Genomic DNA, 20000 nt, shown 5'->3' on the forward strand with positions numbered 1-20000 from the left:
CCGCACGAGATATCCGCACGACACCCGCGTTGCCTGTGGTCCCGTACCCAAGCTTCCACGCTGACCCTCGTCCATCATCCCTTAATGATCCCCCGCGAGACACCTTCCACTGCAACTTCATTACCTGTAATCACTCACGCCGCCCCTCGCCAGACCCGGTGGTGACGATACCCAGGCCAGGTGTGTGATTGCAGCGACAGCGCCTTCAACAGCGCTCTGCCAACTGCCCAAAGCTCTGTCAGATTGCAATAACGCTGCCGCCTCTCGTTAAAATCAAGAAGGGGCGGGGAAACTGACGTTATAATGATGAAAAATGGGGCTGGGTTGTGTCGTCGTGTCCACCGAGGTTCTCTCCCCTAACCCTCCTCACAGGGTGATCGCGACTTCTTCACGGCCTGCATCTACCGGGTCGATTCCACCGCGCCAAGTCATCAACCCGGGCGCCCTGCCTCACCTCGCGCCCGTCTTCCTGTTAGCTAGAACCCGAGTTCCACACGGATCGTAATGAGCGGACGCAGGATTTCAAGACACACACGCTCAACAGAAATAGAAAAATGGGAATAAGAAGAGGAAGAAGAGGAAGAAGAGGAGGAAGAAGAGGAGGAAGAAGAGGAAGAAGAGGAAGAGGGGGAGGGAGATGGAGGGGGAGGGAGATGGAGGGGGAGGGAGATGGAGGGGGAGGGAGATGGAGGAGGAGGGAGATGGAGGAGGAGGGGGAGGGAGATGGAGATGGAGATGGAGGGGGAGGGAGATGGAGGGGGAGGGGGAGAGAGATATTGAGAGAGAGAGAGAGAGAGAGAGAGAGAGAGAGAGAGAGAGAGAGAGAGAGAGAGAGAGAGAGAGAGAGAGAGAGAGAGAGAGAGAGAGAGAGAGAGAGAGAGAAAGTGGGGGGGGGGGGATTAAAAGCTACACGCATTTATCGTGGCCCAACTCTCCTACTGAAAGCACCTCCATCGCACCAAGTCCTCCACTCCGCGGCCCGGGCGAGCCACCTCAGCCCCGAGGTTGGCCGGGACACATCAGTCGGTTGCGCTTCAGGCTTTAGTCTTTACTTCCGGCCTCAGCAGCTAGGCCATTCATTTCCTCGCGCTCTCCAAGTCATCCTCCATCCCCACTCTCCTCGGAGCCTTGCGTTCGCGACAGATCACATCGCACTGTGGCGAGACCGCAGCCGTCATTACTCTCCCCGCGCGCCATCATCCCGCGCCGGCCCCCGTGACGTTTGTTACGCCCTTGCAACGACCGCCGCTCATCGTCACTCTCGCAAGCGATCCCGTCACGGTCACTTAGGGATGCGGCTTGCTTCACTCGTCTCAAATATAACGTTGCGGTTTCTTAACTTTCAGCCCCATTATCACTTAATATATCTTCATGGGCACGCATTCAACGTTCAATTCCCAGCCTCGCTCCCTCCCCCCACCCCCCTCTCCCTTTCCCTCCCACCGTCCTTCATTCATTCACTCCCTCCCTCCATCGCAGTTGAGAATACTGGAGAGCGTGGTTCCATTTGTGAATGAACGTAGCCTCGTTCATGTTCCGCGAAAAACGAGAATACCGATCCGCGAACCATATATATAAATTTACGGACTAGACAAGTGAACAAAACTTATAAATGCATCTCTACAGCACTGCAAGCCCTTTCGCACCTCCCTTCCCCCTTTTGAAACTGAACTGGAAAGTGTCAATTTTCATTCTGTTCCCTTCTCTCCGACGACGTGGCTCCCACGGCTTTCGCATTCCCCAAAACTGCGAGAGGGCGAGCCTCTGAAGTCGAGTCCTCCACCTCGAGCCTCGTTTTCTGAACATGCGAGTCTCCTGCCTTCTCCATTCACCCTCCCGCTTTCACCTTGCCTTGCCATCGGCTTTATCCATACTTCCATGCTCCCTTCTCCCTTCTCCCTCTTCTGTCCTTTCTTTCTATCCTCCTTGACCACACCTTCCTCCCGTTGGTCGTGGATGCTCAGCCTGTAGGATTATCACCTTGGGAGCGTGAGGGGTGGGGGTGCGATGGGAAGAGGGTAAGGGAGGGCAGGGGAGGGGAGGAGAGGAGAGGAGTGGGGGCGTACCGCGTGCTGCGGGGAAACGTTACTGCAACATTAAAGGTGCCAGTCCCATCCGCGGACCGCCCTCTACCCTCTTCCCAAACGACACAAGCCGCTCGCAACAAGCGTTTCCACACACAACACAAACACACGCGCACCCCCGTCTAACCCTATTTCCACCTCGAGACACAATACACATCTAGAAAAAAATAGAACAGCTTCTCCCGGGCCCTTCGAATACAAACAGATCCCTCCTACCTATCAGCTTTATTCCACCCACCCTTCCCTCGCTCCCCATCCCCATCCACGTCCTCCCCCCCCTGACCCAGCTGGCCGCCCCCCTCGCCCCACACCTAGCAACGTTGGCTCTCGTGACCTTGGCACAGCCCGAGCCGCTAATATTGTGATAAACACCCACTCAATGCCACGCGGACGGGGAGGGAGAGGGAGAGTGTGGAGGGGGTGTAGGGAGGGGGCAGTTTTTAAATTTGGAGTGTATATGGGGTTCCTTCTGTTGACGAACTGCAAGTTGCAGCGTCGTTCCAGCGAGCTCTCTTGCCGTATGGGAGGGCAGGTTCCTTGGGGAAGGATGCGAATAAAAACAAACGGCCGCGCACCATTACCTTGCTAATTTGGAATACCACAGCATCCATCTGGCATGCCCGGTTGCTAAATGCTGCTTTAATGTTGTGACCACTACTAGCACGGATTAAATCGATACGCATGCTTACAGATACAGTACACGTAAACCTAAAAAGCCCTGTAATGGCAATGTGATATTCGGGCCACGCGGTTTCTCCAGCAAATGGCACAGGGTCGGCAACCCTCTGTAATGCCCAATTCTCATGCTCAATTACTGAAGTGGATGGGCATAACATAATGTATGCGTGTGAATCACTGTTTACAAATCTAAAGATATTCGTTCAATAATACAAATGGATTCGTCGAAAACTATCTGGGCATGTTGTTGACTTCCAGATCCAATTATCCGTCCCTTTTGCAGCTCGCTCTTGCTCGCGTCGCATACCGGGGCGAACAAATTCTACAGTCTGGCCAACATATTTCACAGCGGTCATTCATCACCCTCCCTGGGTCGCGCTCCCTTTCTTCCTCCCTTCTCTGACACGAAAGTCTCATCGCCTTATTCTCTATTCCCATTCGCCCTTGCCTCTCGCCCTTCCTCTCATCCCATTCTTTCCGTCACTCTCACATGCTCACGTACACGCGACTGGAGGCGGGCCAAGCCTTCGCCCCTTCTTTCTGCGTGCGCTCCGTGACGCGTCTAAGAATACAGCTGTGGTTGGACAGCCTCGCCATGGCCGCGAATACATCAAAGAAGAGGAGAAGGGGGGGGGGGGGGATACCCGGCCTCGGCATCCGCAGGTAAAGATCCAGTACACACACACACACCAATTTCCGTGTCACTTTAAATAGACCGTTCGGCCACTATTCGGTAAGAAATTCATAATATAACGGTGTAGTCATACCCTCAACCCCCTGCGTCTGCTGTACCGGTAAGCCGGACAGCATGACACAGCCAGAGATATCATGAAATAAAATACTCCGGACAACCCATCATATTCGCAGGCGATTTTGTACCATCGTAATACTGTAATTCCCCCTCTACAGCCCGCCTCTTCTATATTACAAGTGTATTTTCCACCAACACTCAAGAGGAGAAACCTGCGCATCTATAATCAATTCGTAAACAAGCTTTGGTGAGTTTATATGACCCGGAGAGAGTTGCCCCAGGGCCGTGAGGACGAAGTTTTAAACGGACAGCAGCGGTGACCCTTCACATGCGAGACTATCACTGACGCATAAAATGGTACGTCGTTCGTATATCCACCTTGAATACTAATCGCCGCAGGACTCGCCCGATGCCACGGTCAGGGAATACTATTTACTCTTGCGTGTGGGAATGAGAGTCGAGGTCTCCCACTCGCGATCACTACCAAGCCCGACCCGAAACTGGCGCCGCCAGATGTTCCGCTTCACGAATAATATAAAGCAACACCGTGAGGGTTGATGATGTATTTATCGCTACTAAGCGCTAGCTCTGGTCACGCAACATCAAACACACCTGGTCTGTCATTTGCCCACCTGACTCGTCCGCAAGCCAAGTCCCCGCATGCGACTCGCCGGACAAGGTCATTTCCTCACCACCCCTGCGACTAGTAGGTGCTGCGGTATCAGCGGCTGTTAAACCTTCACCCTGATAACATTCCTTAGTAAATTCACCCATATTGGTGTATCGATCACCTCCATCGTAATAAACATTCAAACAGTTATATTATCAGACATCTCGGGTAATAACAATATCATGACGTCACGCAAGGGTAAATGTTTAATCTTATCAGGTCAGTTAGAAGTTCAATGTCGTTTCTTAAACCTTCCCTTATCTTCACACAAACACATTAATACGAAGGGTACCATTAGGGTTAGTGCACAACGCACCAATATCGAAGTTAACCAACAGCATAAAAGAGCAAAATGCCGTACATACACACAACTGTACATACGCAAATAAAATACGCTGACCATAAAAGACATTACATACATCTTTACATCACAAACACATACAGGTATTAAAAAAAAAAAAAAAACCGCGTACACAAATAGATAAACAAGTAAACAAACTTACAAATAAATGAAAGAGGAGAATCTTAGAGCCAAGTAAGGGGATGCACACATTTTTCCTGACTTCCACTTGAATCTTCTTGTGTGACTGTCACGTTCTGAACGCCCAAAGCCTTCCCCCATTCAGGCTATCCCTCTCATCCGCCCCAATCAATAGAGAAGAGGGACACTTTTCTCATGGAAATCATGATGCATCTCCCATGCACCACTGTCAGGGTGCTGTCATGAATCTACTGCACAGTTTCAATTACTGGCTTGTTATCCTTAGTAGTGACTCACTGCTAGAACTCGAGATCTAGCATGTGTGAGTGCGTGCACAGGCAAATATGCCACAGAGAGAGAGGGGGGGGTAAGAAAGGGAAGAGAAAAAAGGGAGGGGGGAAGAAGGGGGAGGGGGGATAGGGAGGGGGGATAGGGAGGGGGGGAGAAGGGGGAGGGGGATAGGGAGGGGGTAGGGAGGGGGAAGAAGGGGGAGGGGGGATAGGGAGGGGGGGAGGGGGGAGGGGGATAGGGAGGGGGGATAGGGAAGGGGGGAGGGGGAGGGAGAGGGATAGGAAGAGATAGAGACTAGGAGAGCGAGAACGAGATATTGGGAGAGCGAGATGGAGAGGAAGGGAGGAAGGGAGGGAGGGAGGGAGGGAGGGAGGGAGGGAGGGAGGGAGGGAGGGAGGGAGAGGGAGGGAGGGAGAGGGGGAGGGAGGGAGGGAGGGAGGGAGGGAGGGAGAGGGGGAGGGAGGGAGGGAGGGAGAGGGGGAGGGAGGGAGGGAGAGGGGGAGGGAGGGAGGGAGGGAGGGAGGGAGAGGGGGAGGGAGGGAGGGAGGGAGGGAGGGAAGGAGGGAGGGAGGGAGAGAGAGAGAGAGAGAGAGAGAGAGAGAGAGAGAGAGAGAGAGAGAGAGAGAGAGAGAGAGAGAGAGAGAGAGAGAGAGAGAGAGAGAGAGAGAATGTAAACGCATATATGTCACTAGACAGATGAAAAGAGAAAGATACGAGTCTACAGAGGGACAGGAAGAAAGAGAATGTCAAAAGGAAAGCTCGGAGAAGGGTGGAGCCCCAAATAGATTATGGGAAAGGAAATAAATAAGACGATGAGAGTGAAAGCAAGGAGTGGCAGGAGAGATAGACACAGGAGAGTGGGGGTCGCTGTGGTTCCAGTTCCTAATTATTTAATTACGTATCACTTTCTAACGGAGCGGTGCTTGGGTTTGTGTACGTGATATGGGCTGTATGAGGCGAGAAAGTGAATAATAGAAGGAGGGCGGGACGGAGTATGGGAGGGGGAGGGAAAAGGAGGGGGGGGAAAGGGGAGGGGAGGAGGAAGAGGGAGAAAGAGGGAAGGGAGGGGGAGGGAAGGAGGCAAAGGGATGGATGAGGGAAGAGGGAGAGGGACAAGACAAAAACAGAAGAAAGAAGAGAGGGGAGCGGGGAGCGGGAAGGGAAGGAGGGGGAAGGGGAGTGAGGGAGGTAGGGGGTGGGAGAGGGGGAGTGGGAGGGGAAGGGGGAGGGAGCGAGGGAGGGAGGGAGGGAGGGAGGGAGGGAGGGAGGGAGGGAGGGAGGGAGAGAGAGAGAGAGAGAGAGAGAGAGAGAGAGAGAGAGAGAGAGAGAGAGAGAGAGAGAGAGAGAGAGAGAGAATAACTGACTGGTATAAGTAGTTAGTGGGTGAAACGTCTGCGCGTGTGTGAAGATCTGTGGCTAAGACGTTTTAAACCAACGAATAATTGTATATCTGCATTGATCAGACGCACTGCAGGGCACGGGGGAGGGAGAGGGGGGCAGAGGTGTCAACCCTTGGGCGTGTGTAATGTTGACACATGAACGGAGTGACACGTAAAGGATCATCACTGCTAATCATAAGCGTGATTTATCGTCTTCTTACAACATATAAAAAATGACAAGTACAAATGACAAATATCTGACGTCTCTGTCCTAGATAGTTTACAAGAAGGCAGGGACACCGGGACAGAGCAATTAGGCGATGTAAAGCGAGGTAGGGATAGGGTCATAGGTAGGGACAGGGACATGGGCATGAACAGGGGAAAGTGTAAAGAGAAAAGGGGAAAGAAAAGGACAGGGACAGGGACAGGGAAATAGGGGAAAAAACAGGGGCAGGGGCAGACTGATAAGAAAAACAATCAAGCCCGGAATCCGGCCACATCCCGCCCCAAATCCCTGGGCCGACACGTACCTTTCTTGTAGGGCGAGTGGTAGGGCGAGGAGTGGTTGCTGGTGGTGCCGTTGTTGTGGTAGTGGCTGTAGTGGTGGGTGTGACGTCGCGAGCGGGTGGAGGCCTCGGTGTTCCTGATGAGGTTATCGAAGATCATGATCCACTCATCCTCCTGAGACCAGAGCGAGTCCAGGTGGTCGATGTAGGAGTCCAGCTCCTCCTTGGACTTGATGGGCGTCACGATTGTGGTGGACGAGGTCGAGGTGGAGGTCGAGGTCGAGGTGTTGTTCGTCGCGCTCGTGGCGGCCGAGTTGATGGTGTCCGTGGAGTTGAGGGTGTCCACGGTGTCGGTGGAGGCGACGGAAACGGTGGAAGTGTTGGACAGGGATCGGTTGATCCCTGACGGAGGACGGTCCTGCGAAGAGCCCATGGACGCTACACTGACCCGGCCGCTGCTATCGCAACGGTCCTCCGGGTGCGTTCTTGGGCTGGTGGGCGTGGAGAAGGCGGAGGGCGTGGGGCTCGTGGCGGCGGGCGGGGGCGGCATGGAGATGATGGGTCCGGGCGAGGGGCTGCCCGCGTGGCTCTCCGCGGCGCCGTTGCCCGCCGAGGAGCTATGTCCACTGTCCAGGGAGCCCAGGGACTCGACCGAGCACTGCGAGGTGAGGGGCATGTCCCCGAGGCCGGCCAGTGAGCCCTCCAGCTCCACGCAGCCGGCGGGGCTGACGGACGGCGGCGGAGAGCCCTCCAGCAGACCTGGATCGGTGGGGCTCACCGAAGGCATATCGACTCACTGGTTCACTGAGTCACACTAGCAGGTTCAATAGGAGAAAGAGGCAGGGTGTCGGGCCGCCCACCCTCGCCTTGACCCGTCCAGTACACTAGTGTGACACCTGGTGACCTCCGCCTCACATGCCCTTCTGAATCACCATCGTTACACTCAGATTCAGCACTCACATAATAATACGCCGCTTAATTACCCTACTGATCTATTTTCTGTCACATCAACACTATCAGCACATCATAGAGCGCACACGCAGTCATAATTCACTAGAAGGAAAAACACAAATCATAAATAAACATAACAAAAAGACGAACGCCCGGAGCCGAGGCGCGGGTCGAGCACCGCGTGATTCCTCCGACGGCAACGATTCAACGACTCAACGACCGCTAAGAGTGACAAGGTTCTGGATGGCGGCGTTTCAATCGCGCGCGGCCGGAAGTTTATTGCGTCATTTCTTTCAGGCCGTTCAGCGAGTCAAGGACATCGGATTCTTGCAATAAGATTGCAGAAAGTTCCAGAGGTGAAATGAGATCAGCCGTGACTAATGCGCAATTGAGTCTGGGGCGTCATGGATTCTTGTGTCATGAGGTTATACCTCACTGTGAAGACGCTTAAAATCGAAGGGGACAAGTTTTCCCGTGATGATGCAATATCCAATCATCCTCAACACCTTCCGATAATCAATAACAGCAATAATCGTACCAACCAAACCTAACGTACAAAAGAAGCTCACTGCATGGCAAAATATAAAATATCAATATCTCTCTCTCCCTCACTAACTCTCATTTTCTCCCTCTCCCTCCCTCATTCTGGAAAGCGAAAAAAACGGTGACTTAATACACTCTTCAAGAAATGAGAATCCGAACGGGGAAACGGGCAAACAATAAGGCATCAGCGAAGGCCTGTGAAAATGCGGAAAGGGGGGGAACACAACAGCCCTTTAAATCTCGCTGCTTACGATCATCTCAAAAGCCTGAGGAATGGGAATAGGAACAGGAATGGAGGACGAGGAAAAAGAAATGAGGAGAGGAAAGGAAGGTGTTGTAAAATGGTTATACGACTGGAAAATAATACGAAAAAATAATAAGGATGAAAAGAAAAGAAATAAAGAAGAGAGACAGTGAAAAAACCCAGCCTGGAAGCCAAGAAACAAACTCTAAGGAAGATAGGCAAGAACAAGACAAGAAAATAATTAAAAAGAGAAAAAAAAATCAGAAAGTGCTTGACCTTTCATCACTGGAGAGGAAAGCAACCTCAAGGCTAGGTCAAGGAGGAGGAAGAGGCCTATCTCTGACTCTGTGCGTGCGGCTTGGAAGGAAGAAATGAAGGAAGGAAGGAAGGAGAGAGGGAAGAGGGGAAGGGGAGGGGGGTAATGAAAGAGAGAGAGAGGGGGTAGCGACGGGGATGAAGGCGGGAGAGGGGCGTGTGCATGACGAAGTGATTAACACCCAAGTGCACTCGCGAGTTGGGGGGGTGGGGAGGAGGAGATCAGCTGTAATGGATGCCACGAGAAGGCAGAACAGAAGGCTCAAACAGCAGCTCCTTCAGAGGGATAGGAAAGGAATTCTCTAAGCTGGGCGAGCATGTGCGTAAAAAGGACGGGAGCTGATCATTAGGAAAGCGAAAGCGACGGAAACAAATGCAAGTAGAATTGAGAAATGGAAAAATAAAAGACAACGCTAATGAAAAAAACACACACACACACACACACACACACACACACACACACACACACACACACACACACACACACACACACACACACACACACGCACACACGCACAAACACACACGCACAAACACACACGCACACACGCACAAGCACAAACGCACGCACAACCACACACACGCGCACAAACTCACACAAGCGCACAAACACACACGCACAAACACACACACGCACGCATAAACACACAAACAAGCTCCACCCCCCCAAAAAGGAGACTTGAAAACATCGCAGAATTCGTTACACGGTTCCTTTGCCGAGATGTCTACTACATCAACAATACTAATGTGCAATCCCTAAGTAGAAAATCTCTCGCCTAAGCTAGCAATCCCAACCAAAGGCAACCCTAATCCTAGTCTTAGCCCAGATCGAGCCCGCCCACCTTGCCTATCCCCCTGCGACGCCCGAGAGACCTCGGCACTCGACACCGAAATCACATCAGGGAAGTTCCGACTTTAAGACACCTACAAAGAACGGCCATAAATCCCCATCAGAGCTTCCGGTGGGACATTCCAGGACCCCTCGCAGTTGGGCGCCGCCAGCCTACCTCAGGTCCTCGGACGCCGCGGGGGGCACGCGCCGCGTAGATATCAAGTCCGGGTAGAACGGCTGAGGTGCAAAACCAAGCGGGGAAGGCGAGAAGCGAGGAGAATCAAGGGAATGGGAACGATGAGGAGGAGGAAGAAGTGGAGGCGAAAATGGTGAAATAAATAAAGCGAAGAGGAAGAGGTTATACTCCGTGATGACGTAATGATAGTTTAAGACCTGAGGGAAACTTGCGTGACTGATGCTGCCCTCGATAACAAGACTCCCACACCCAGTCCGTGCACGCCGCATCAGCATATGCAACAGCCCTATCACGACGAGTCCAGTTCCAACGGCGCGGACGACAGACATCACGAAACTTCTCTCCGCGCCGAGAAATACCCTCTGCCGCCTCTTCCCCAGCAGCGTGGAGTGGGCGTGTGTCCCTGTAATCGTCTCTCCGGTCGCGTCGCTTTAAGCCCGAGCCTCCGTGGCCCAGAACGCGGCCAATTACGATCCGTGGAAAGGGCCAACGCGGGAGAACGGGAGGATGAGTCAAAAGGGTAGGAACAAAAGGGTAGGCGGCTTAGAGGGCGCCCTTCCCTCTCGCCCTCTCGCCCTCTCGCCCTCTCCCTCAAGAGTTTCCTGGCCCTCCGCCTCCCTCCCCTCTTCCCAGGCCCGCCCGCCCACAAGCACGCCCGTTCTGCCAATACCAGCTGACGCCGTTCGTTTCTACAACTCTCTCTCTAGAAGCATTTACGTTTAAACTTATAAGTGTCTTCTAAACTCACTGCTAATGACGAGTATCTCATTTCCATAATTGACGTTCGCTTTAAGCATTGGGATAATCATCACTTAGGTATTCAACGATCGCTGTCTCAAATGAATGCAACAATTAATTCCTACCCTCTTACTGCAGCACATAATTACAATAACAAATGTAGGCATACGAACACATGAAATATAATTAGGGGGCGTTTTTCCCATCCAGCACTAATCATGCAGAGAGCGAATACAATGGCAGCGCGCACCTGCAATAACCAAATAAACGCAAATGACAAGACGTGCGTAAATTGTTCACAGAGCCCACGTGACTCCGGCCGCACGTGACCGCAGTCGCTCGGAACGTAATCTCCTCAAACATTAACAAATGACAAAGGAAAGCTAGTCTTGGCCAGAGATTTGATCAGTTTCCCTCCAAGCTCTTTCTCACGCTCATGACCCCTCCTTACGCGACCGTACGCCAAGGGATCTCGACTCGGCCGACAGAACTAAACGGTCACTCCCCCCCTCCCCCCACCCTTCGTTTCACCCCATCCATCTCTTACCTTGTCACCCGTCCCAAAAGTACGGGAATCCACACAGTTCCGCTGCCGTCCCCGCACCCGCTCGGAATCGCCCGGCGCTGAGCACCGCGACGGCCCCCTTCCATCCTACCTATTCATTATCGCCCTCAACATCCCACCATCGTCGCTCGCGGTGTGTACGGACGCATCGCTCCCGATCTATCCCCGGCATCCATCACTGAGATCTCGCCCACAGAATCGACTTCCATCTCCCTTAATACAACCGCAGATCAGCTACTTGGGAGGGTCTTAATAGCGCTCCACACGGACAGATAAGCAACTAAACCCGTTTCTTCCGATCGGAGCGATAGCACTTGAGGTTTCCCCCCGATGTGGGCGCCGGGCAGGGGGCGGCCATTTGCGGCAAAAAGCCCGCTGGTGGCACTCCGGCGATGCCAGCGAGGGAATGATTTAAGTAAAGCGGAACCAGATCCTAAACATGGGAGGGAAAGTAATATAGAAAAAAGGAAAAGAGAAGAATAGGTAAATAGATATATAGACAGGTGTGTGTGTGCGTGTGCGCGTGTGTGTGTGTGTGTGTGTGTGTGTGTGTGTGTGTGTGTGTGTGTGTGTGTGTGTGTGTGTGTGTGTGTGTGTGTGTATACATACATACGTACATATATGTGTGTATGTATATATATATATATATATATATATATATATATATATATATACGTATACACATATATACATATATACATATACATACACATACACATACACACACACATACACACACACACACACACACACACATATATATATATATATATATATATATATATATATATATATATAGAGAGAGAGAGAGAGAGAGAGAGAGAGAGAGAGAGAGAGAGAGAGAGAGAGAGAGAGAGAGAGAGAGAATTCGTAATATACTGCCGTTAAATACGATCACACGTGTCCAGTCTTTCAGATTGTAGGCTTCTAGTTGCTAGTCTGTTCAGAAATTCTGGCATGTGACTTATAGGCGACGGTGAAAACATAAATAAATAGACAACTCAACCAACCAACCAATCAAAAAAGCTAATTGCGAAACCCTTGAAAATCATAACAAAAAACTAAATATATATATATATATATATATATATATATATATATATATATATACACAAAAAGTGAAAATTAGTCTAACCTCCGCATCAACCAAAGACACTATAAGGCACACGGCAGCAGCTATTTCCCCCTCCCCTACCCTCATTCTCGCAACAGGCTTAAAGGTAAACTGGTTGACACACTCTTTTATGAGTCCCTGTTAAAAGCCAGCGAAATACTGACTCATGCTGTGTGAAACTTCTCTCCTCTCGGCCACTCAGAGCTTGTTCTACAAGGTCCCCATTACCTCGTTTTCTTTTTTTTCTTTTCTTTTTTTTGGAAAACACACCCAGCTATGTTATTACGCACATGCAAATGTCACACAAAAGTACGGTATACACGATGACATGCACACAAACACCTGAGCCACAGTCATCGTGTATCGACTGGAACAGCGAAATCAATATATGTACAAGAATACCCATTTTCTACACGTGCGTTATGGCAATTCTGACCCCTTTAAGTAGCACTATTGATATTGCAATGCAGAGGTTAGAGTGGCACACGTAAAGAGACCCTCGACAAGGTGTCGCTAGGTCAGCACCAAATGACTTGTGCCAGCATCCATGAACTCGGGCGAGAAAGAGAGAAAGAGAGAGAGAGAGAGAGAGAGAGAGAGAGAGAGAGAGAGAGAGAGAGAGAGAGAGAGAGAGAGAGAGAGAGAGAGAGAGAGAGAGAGAGAGAGAGAGAGAGAGAGAGAGAGAGAGAGCACAACTAAGCACTCTTCTGACGTTATAATCGCGGTCTTCCGATGATAATTAAACGGGCCCACTACTCTATCATTAGGACCGTAAGTGCCCCGCATTAACTAAAACCCGACAGACTTCCAAAGTCACTCCCCTCCCCCTCATAAAACCATCACAGGTCTCACACTCACATACTCACTTAAGGCGCTCTCACACCTTTCTCATTCACTCGCCTCGAGTCCCGATGACCCGCGCCAGGTCGGCCCAAAAGGCGTCTGGAGCTAATCTCGCGTTCGCAGAAGCAGCCCGCCCGCGATGACGTTTCTCCGAACGCCAGGACGGGTACGTCCGTCTGCGAACAAGTGACGCAACACTCGCGCGTCCACAGAACACCTCAGCTCTGCATCACCGCGCAGACTGGACACCATCTTATCTCACTCTTGCCTAATCACTCACGTCACACACAGCCTCGCTAGGAGGATCACAAAAACGAAACTTATCTATCGCTATCGTCGCCGCGTATCAGCAACAGCAATAAATACAAGCATGAACAACAGACCCAAGCAGCTGGTCGACAGCACACAGAAAAGGGACAGCAAGACAGCGACAACCTACCCAGTAAGGAAAATATAAAAATAATAAAAATAATAAAAATAAAAATAAAAATAGAAAATAATAAATAAACCCCCATAAATCACAACAAGGCATATGACAGCATCGAGAAGGTTTATCCGCGGCCCTTGATGAAGAGGGTCAGAGGCGAAGTACCTGTCACTTTATAAATAAAAAATCTTGCTCGGCAACAGACGTGACAGACCAACGCATTCCAAGATCATAAAAACAGCAACAAAAAAACAAACAAATCGGGGAGGCATAAAGTGATACACGAAAGAAGAAGAAAAAAGGCTGTCCAAACACACACAGCGCCGAGTGGTGATGAGTAAAAGACATCTGACCCAGCAACCAGTGAACACCGAGCACGCTGAGTCACACAAGGCTCAAGAAATGAGTCAAAAGTGGAGCATGACCAAGGGAGTATAATAGAGGTCAGTACTTTACACTGAGCTGTGTGAAAAGGAAAACAGAAAGAGGGAGGGTAGGGGAGAAAGGGGAGGAGAGGGGAGGAGGAGAGGAAAGGAGAGGAGGAGTGGAGACTAGAAGAGAAGAAACGAAGGGAGAAGGGAAGAGAATAGAGAATAAGAGAAAAGAGAAGAGCGAAGAAGAGAGGAGAAGAGGGGAGAGAAGGTAAGTGAAGAGAAAAGAAGAGCAGAGAAGAAAAAGAAAATAGAAGAAAAGAGAAGAAAATTAAAGAAAAGAGAAGAAAATGAAAGAAAAGAAATGAGAAAAAAGAGAAGGAAAGAGAAGAGAGAAGATAAAATAAAATAAGAGAGAAGATATGGAAAGAGGAGAAGGGAGGGAGGCAGGGAGGGAGGGAGGGGAGAGAGAGGGAGGGAGGGAGGGGAGAGAGAGGGAGGGAGGGAGGGGAGAGAGAGGGAGGGAGGGAGGGGAGAGAGAGGGAGGGAGGGAGGGAGGGAGGGGAGAGAGAGGGAGGGGAGAGAGAGGGAGAGAGGGAGAGAGGGAGGGAGAGGGAGAGGGAGAGGGAGAGAGAGAGAGAGAGAGAGAGAGAGAGAGAGAGAGAGAGAGAGAGAGAGAGAGAGAGAGAGAGAGAGAGAGAGAGAGAGAGAGAGAGAGAGAGAGAGCGAGATAGAGAGAGATGAGCGAAGGTGAAAAAGGCGGGAGAGATGAAGTATGCGGTATGAGCTGAGGGAGAGGTTAATGTGACACCTCAATGTGGCACCATATAGGGGGTGCGGGACAATGGTGCCAGACGCAGAGCAGTAGATGGCAGTCATAGCTTTCACCTGGGAGTTCCAACCATGCCTGGTGTGCACGAATGCCACACATAAGGAATCAGGGTATTTGTCATTCCTTGCATTTTTAAATTGTAACTTTTACTGTAACTCTGTGTACATATATACGTACATCGCCTCTCGCTTGAGTGAGTGAGTGAGTGAGTGAGTGAGTGAGTGAGTGAGTGAGTGAGTGAGTGAGTGAGTGAGTGAGTGAGTGAGTGAGTGAGTGAGTGAGTGAGTGAGAGAGTGAGAGAGTGAGAGAGTGAGATAGATAGATAGAGAGAGAGAGAGAGAGAGAGAGAGAGAGAGAGAGAGAGAGAGAGAGAGAGAGAGAGAGAGAGAGAGAGAGAGAGAGAGAGAGAGAGAGAGTGTGTGTGTGTGTGTGTGTGTGTGTGTGTGTGTGTGTGTGTGTGTGTGTGTGTGTGTGTGTGTGTGTGTGTGCGCGCGCGCGCATTGGTAGCCTTGCAGTTCAAGATGTTGCATTCAGAGCAAGTCAATAAAATGTATTTGAACTGTAACGAGCTTGCAGAGCAAATATATAGACAGTTCCAACAACAAGCAGCAAAACAAATAGAGAAGCTAATCAGCAGCGGCACGAGCGCTTCCAGAAGAGTCGCCGTCGACCTTTCCTCTTTCGCCACAAACTGAATGTGAACGTCAACGAGGAGCCCCTCCAAACCATCCATTTCCTTCTGTTCCTGCCTCAGCCCCCCCCCCCCCTTACTTCCCTCCCAAGGCCTGGTGCTCCTTGAAAACGAGAAAAGACAAGGGTCACCTGTAAGTCGAGAATATCCTCCGCCTCCTGTGCTCCTACAATAACAAACTTCCGACTCGACAAGGCATCCTTGCATGCCAAGATCTTTCTCGTCGGTCCTTCAAGCAGTCCCTACTCTCCTCCTTCACTCTCCTTCCCTTCACTTCACTTCACTTCCTCTCCTCTCCTCTCTTCCCTTCTCCTCTCTATGTGCATGTATGTGGATGTGTTTCTTCGTGTTTGTGTTTGTGCGCGTGTGTGCCTCTAATTTCGTTCTCACTCTCATCTTTCTTGCTTCCCTTCAATCTCGACCCTCTGAGTAGCTCTCCACGCATAATGAATTCAGTGTCCCGGTGAAGGCGAGGTCGCCTGGTGCATAGTCTGTCTAGAAAGCAAGCCACAGCAAAGCTAAAACACACACGAAGGAACAACAGGCCCCTTAAACAGATGCAAATGCCCCTTTCACGCCCGTTCACAATAGCCCTGTCCCTATCATCGCACTCAAGGCCTCGGGTTAGCCTCGCCTACCGCAGGACGACTTCGCCAAGGGGTGTCTCCGTTCTCACCCTATCCTCTTCCCTCGTCTCCAGTCCTAGCCACTGACGCCAAACCGCAGACGGGATCAACACTACTCCTATTACCCGAGCACGAATTCCTCATCTCAGGACAATGCCGCAAACACACACACACACTTGTCACTCGGCCTCCTTCATGAAAAAACATTCGTGAGCCGTGGCAGAGGAAGCGATGGCAGGGGGGGAGGGGTGTCTGAAGATGTACAACCAATACTATCACGTGTCCCCGCAACGCCAGCCGAGAACCCGCCATCCGATACTTAGCTTTCGGTCTGCTACGCGCAACACCTGGGGTTGCTTCCTCGGAAAACAATCGACAAGAAATTATTAGCTCGTGCACTGCCGTGTCCACTACAGTGAATGGCTGTATTTTTTAAGTATATAATTTGGATCAGTTAATCATTCTCACAATCTAAAGACTATGACAGCTTAGAAACCTTCGGGAAACGGGTTGACAAGTAAGTGGTCACCCTGTGCTCTGGGTTTCTGGAGGTGCAACGGCCACTCGCCCAGCCCAGGGTGATGAGGGGACAGAGTGGCAAACTGACAGGGGCGAAGTGCAAGATATGACGGCGGGATGCCCTGGCGAGAGGAGTCAGTGGAATGGAGGCATGGTGGTGACATTTACAGATCTCACGTACCACACCTACCCGTGGCCCCCTCAGCGCCACCAGGCACTAGTTCCTGTCCGTGCATGACACTCCATAAACAGAAACGCTCTTGGGAACACACATTTACACATAAACAAAAATACTGTCTCCACTTATCAAGTCGTCCTACAATTAATCACTTAGATCACTAGGCCTCATTATCATCGCTTTATCTCACAGTACATTTGCTCTACGCTAACTGCTACCACAAACCAGGGAGTCACTGAGCTCGATGGTTTTAGAGGCCCCTTTGTCACAAACAATAACTGTCAGCTGAACATCTCGCCAACCATCCCGATGTTTCCTGAGCTTGACATATTAAATTGCACAAGTTTCCTTACAGTCCATGTATTTGTTATTTAGATAAAAAAGTTTTTCTTCCACACCAATAAACTTCACATCGCATCGTTCTCCCTGTCGTATATCAAAAAACGGCAGAGGGAGGATCCATCAACCCTCTACACGCACAAAACGTAAAAGGCGATAAACACACACACGCACGCGCGCAGACCCAACACTCACTGACACACACCCACACGGTACGCGCGCCGGCCGAGCACTGACTGAAGCCCCCGCTACCCCGCTCTCCCTCACCCACCACAACAACACACGCTCCTCGCACGCTGCCAGTGCCACGGCCTGCCAGCATACGCACACGCTCACACCGCCAGACACACACGCATACGCACACGCACGCTCTCTCACGCACGACAACTGGACGACACTTAGTTATTTCTGCCAAGTCATCCCATCTGGTAGTTTAAAGGGCTGGGTGTTCTGCCATGAGAACTCCGGCCTTCTGTTTCTAATTGCAGATTGAATTACAAACGAAGAAGAAAAAGGGGAAGGAAAAAGGGGAAGAAAAAAGTGCTACTTCTCGTGACTGTGTCCCTTCCAGCTACGGTGCAAGGGAAGCCAAACGCTCTAACGGCTGCCTTCACTCCGACATTCCTTACGCGACGACGCTGAGCGCATTGCAACGCCGCAACGGCGTACCGCCCGCACGCCCGCCCGCCCGCCCGCCACGCTCCACGGAATCAATCGCAGGTTGAGGGAATCGCCAAGATGGTCAAAGGGCACGCCCCTTTTTCTCCTAAGAGATGCGCCTCCTGTAGTGCGGCCTTAGAAGACAGTGTCACCTTCGTTGCGTGGAACAACGTACGGAACGAGAGACTAAGGAAGGAAGGTATTCCAGGTACCCACCTAACCATACACAACGCGTCTTCAAGTAAAGGAAGCATGCACACCCGAACCCAAAGAACAAGCAACGGTATGGCACATGAATGAAATATGAGCCAATAAAAGTTCTCACCCATACGTTCTGCGATCCCCCGCCCACCCGCACGTCCGGCCGCCCACCCGCCCACCCCCTTCATTCCAAAGTTTACTGCTTCGGATTTCCATGACTAAACAGCCGTGACGGCTTCCCCGCGCTTCATTATACATTCCCGCGACGCCGTTTCCAACACCCAGTCGCCTTCGGGTATCCAAAACCAACACTGAGAAAAAAAATAAAAACAGCAAAAGAAGGCATAAAAACACACACAAAAAAAACAAAAAGAAAGAAAACGAAGGAAAATTCCTCTCCTCAGATACACCCGGAACAAGGCGGCTGGACGCCTCTCCCGCGCCTTCACACGATCAAGCTGTTATATGGAAATCTGGTGACCGCGGAGCACTCCTCAGAACGCGAATCCATCTGGCGAGGAGGTGGGAGGGGGACATAACGAGGGGGAGGAGAAGGAAAGGGAGAGGAGAGAGAGAGAGAGAGAGAGAGAAAAGTGAATGAGAAAAAATGAGAAGGCGGAGGAGGAGGAGGAGGAGGAGGAGGAGGAGGAGGAGGAGGAGGAGGGAGGAGGGAGGAGGGAGGAGGGAGGAGGGAGGAGGGAGGAGGGAGGAGGGTGGAGGGAGGAGGATGAGGTGGTCGAGGGGGATGGAAGATATATAGAGTAACTATTAATCAACAGGAAAAAAAGGAAAAGAGGGGGGAGGGAAAAAGAAAAGAGGAAGGAAGGAAGGAAGAGAGGAAAGGACTACAATGCAGCGAAGGCGGGGAACAAAGGCAGGGAACCCGATCAAAGGAGAGGACAGAGCCCCAAGAACAGGAATAGGGAAGGGGTTGAGGGAGACCGGCACAGACTAAAGTAGAAGATAATGGAGTGAAGACCGGAGGGCGGCTGATGGTCCCGCATGATAATATCTACATATTAAACATCGGTTCGCTGGCCGGCTATCTTGTAGGCCACTGCGACCGCTATTCGGGTCCCGGCTCCTCCACCTACAGCACAGCACTGTACTTGTTCTTTATAACAATGGCTGTGTAAAGCCTTCTAGATGTTGCACAGAAGGACGGTCGTTCAATGCAAAAAGGTTGCTTAAAAAAGGATTATAAAACATTATAAAACACGGAGAAATGTATTCCACCATTCGCCGAAATTCTCGGAAAAACACCGCAAACAAGCCATTCCTATACAGACGCAAGCGGAGAAAAAACTGCCGCAAATCCGCCGCAGTGAGTCTCGTTTTGACGCCGCCGGGGTCGTTGAGGACGCCATGTATACAAGTCCAAACTCATTTTACGCTGAAGCAACCGCCTGGTCGCTGTGGATGACTTACATATAAACAAATTATTAAATATCATGTCTGTCTATATGCACCTCTATATCTGCAGCTATATCTATATACCTATATATATGTGCACACGCCTCCTTATCGAAGATAACATCACCACATCTCCACCTCCAGGTGTTAATCACACGCGAATACGTCCCCTCACCAGCAACACAAGTCCCTTTTCCCCATTACAAAAGCTTCCATTCGCGCACCCTCTTCCTTTTCCCCTTTTCCTCAGGCCCTTTCCTTCTCTCTCTCCGCCCCTTGGCTCTCTCTTCCCCTCCTTCCCCCTCTACCATCCTCTACCCCACCCCCTCCTCTCCCTGACTCTACACCATAGCGCCTTCTCCCACTCCATCCTCCTTCCGCTGGCTACCTGAAGCTCTCCGATAACAGGCATCGGGTGGCGCAGTCGGTTGATGTGTTCTTGATAAGCTGTATATTGACTGCTGGCTCCTCCCGCCTAAACCATTAATGACCCAGCAGGCAACAGGGGAGAATGGGAGGTGGGGGTATACGTACGGGGGAAGGGAAGCATAAGCTACATCTG

General features: G+C 51.1%; 1 protein-coding gene across 15 annotated transcripts in view; it reads right to left on the minus strand.

The window, feature by feature from the left end:
* LOC125044594 (CLIP-associating protein 1-B-like) overlaps nt 1-20000 on the minus strand; it is a 363686-nt gene that overhangs the window by 111707 nt on the left and 231979 nt on the right. For 11 of the 15 annotated variants that reach the window (XM_047641331.1, XM_047641323.1, XM_047641336.1 and 8 more), the window contains exons 1-2: nt 17360-17391; nt 6865-7893 (exon numbers count right to left, since the gene is read on the minus strand). The exons of the other annotated variants lie outside the window; for them this stretch is intronic. In XM_047641331.1, the coding sequence (XP_047497287.1) occupies nt 6865-7627 (763 nt within the window). In that variant the 5' untranslated portion in view covers nt 7628-7893; nt 17360-17391. Of the gene's footprint in view, nt 1-6864; nt 7894-17359; nt 17392-20000 lie in introns of those variants that run through there. 15 annotated transcript variants of the gene reach the window in all.

Source organism: Penaeus chinensis, chromosome 36 (genome assembly GCF_019202785.1).
Source record: "Penaeus chinensis breed Huanghai No. 1 chromosome 36, ASM1920278v2, whole genome shotgun sequence".
NCBI lineage: Eukaryota > Metazoa > Arthropoda > Malacostraca > Decapoda > Penaeidae > Penaeus > Penaeus chinensis.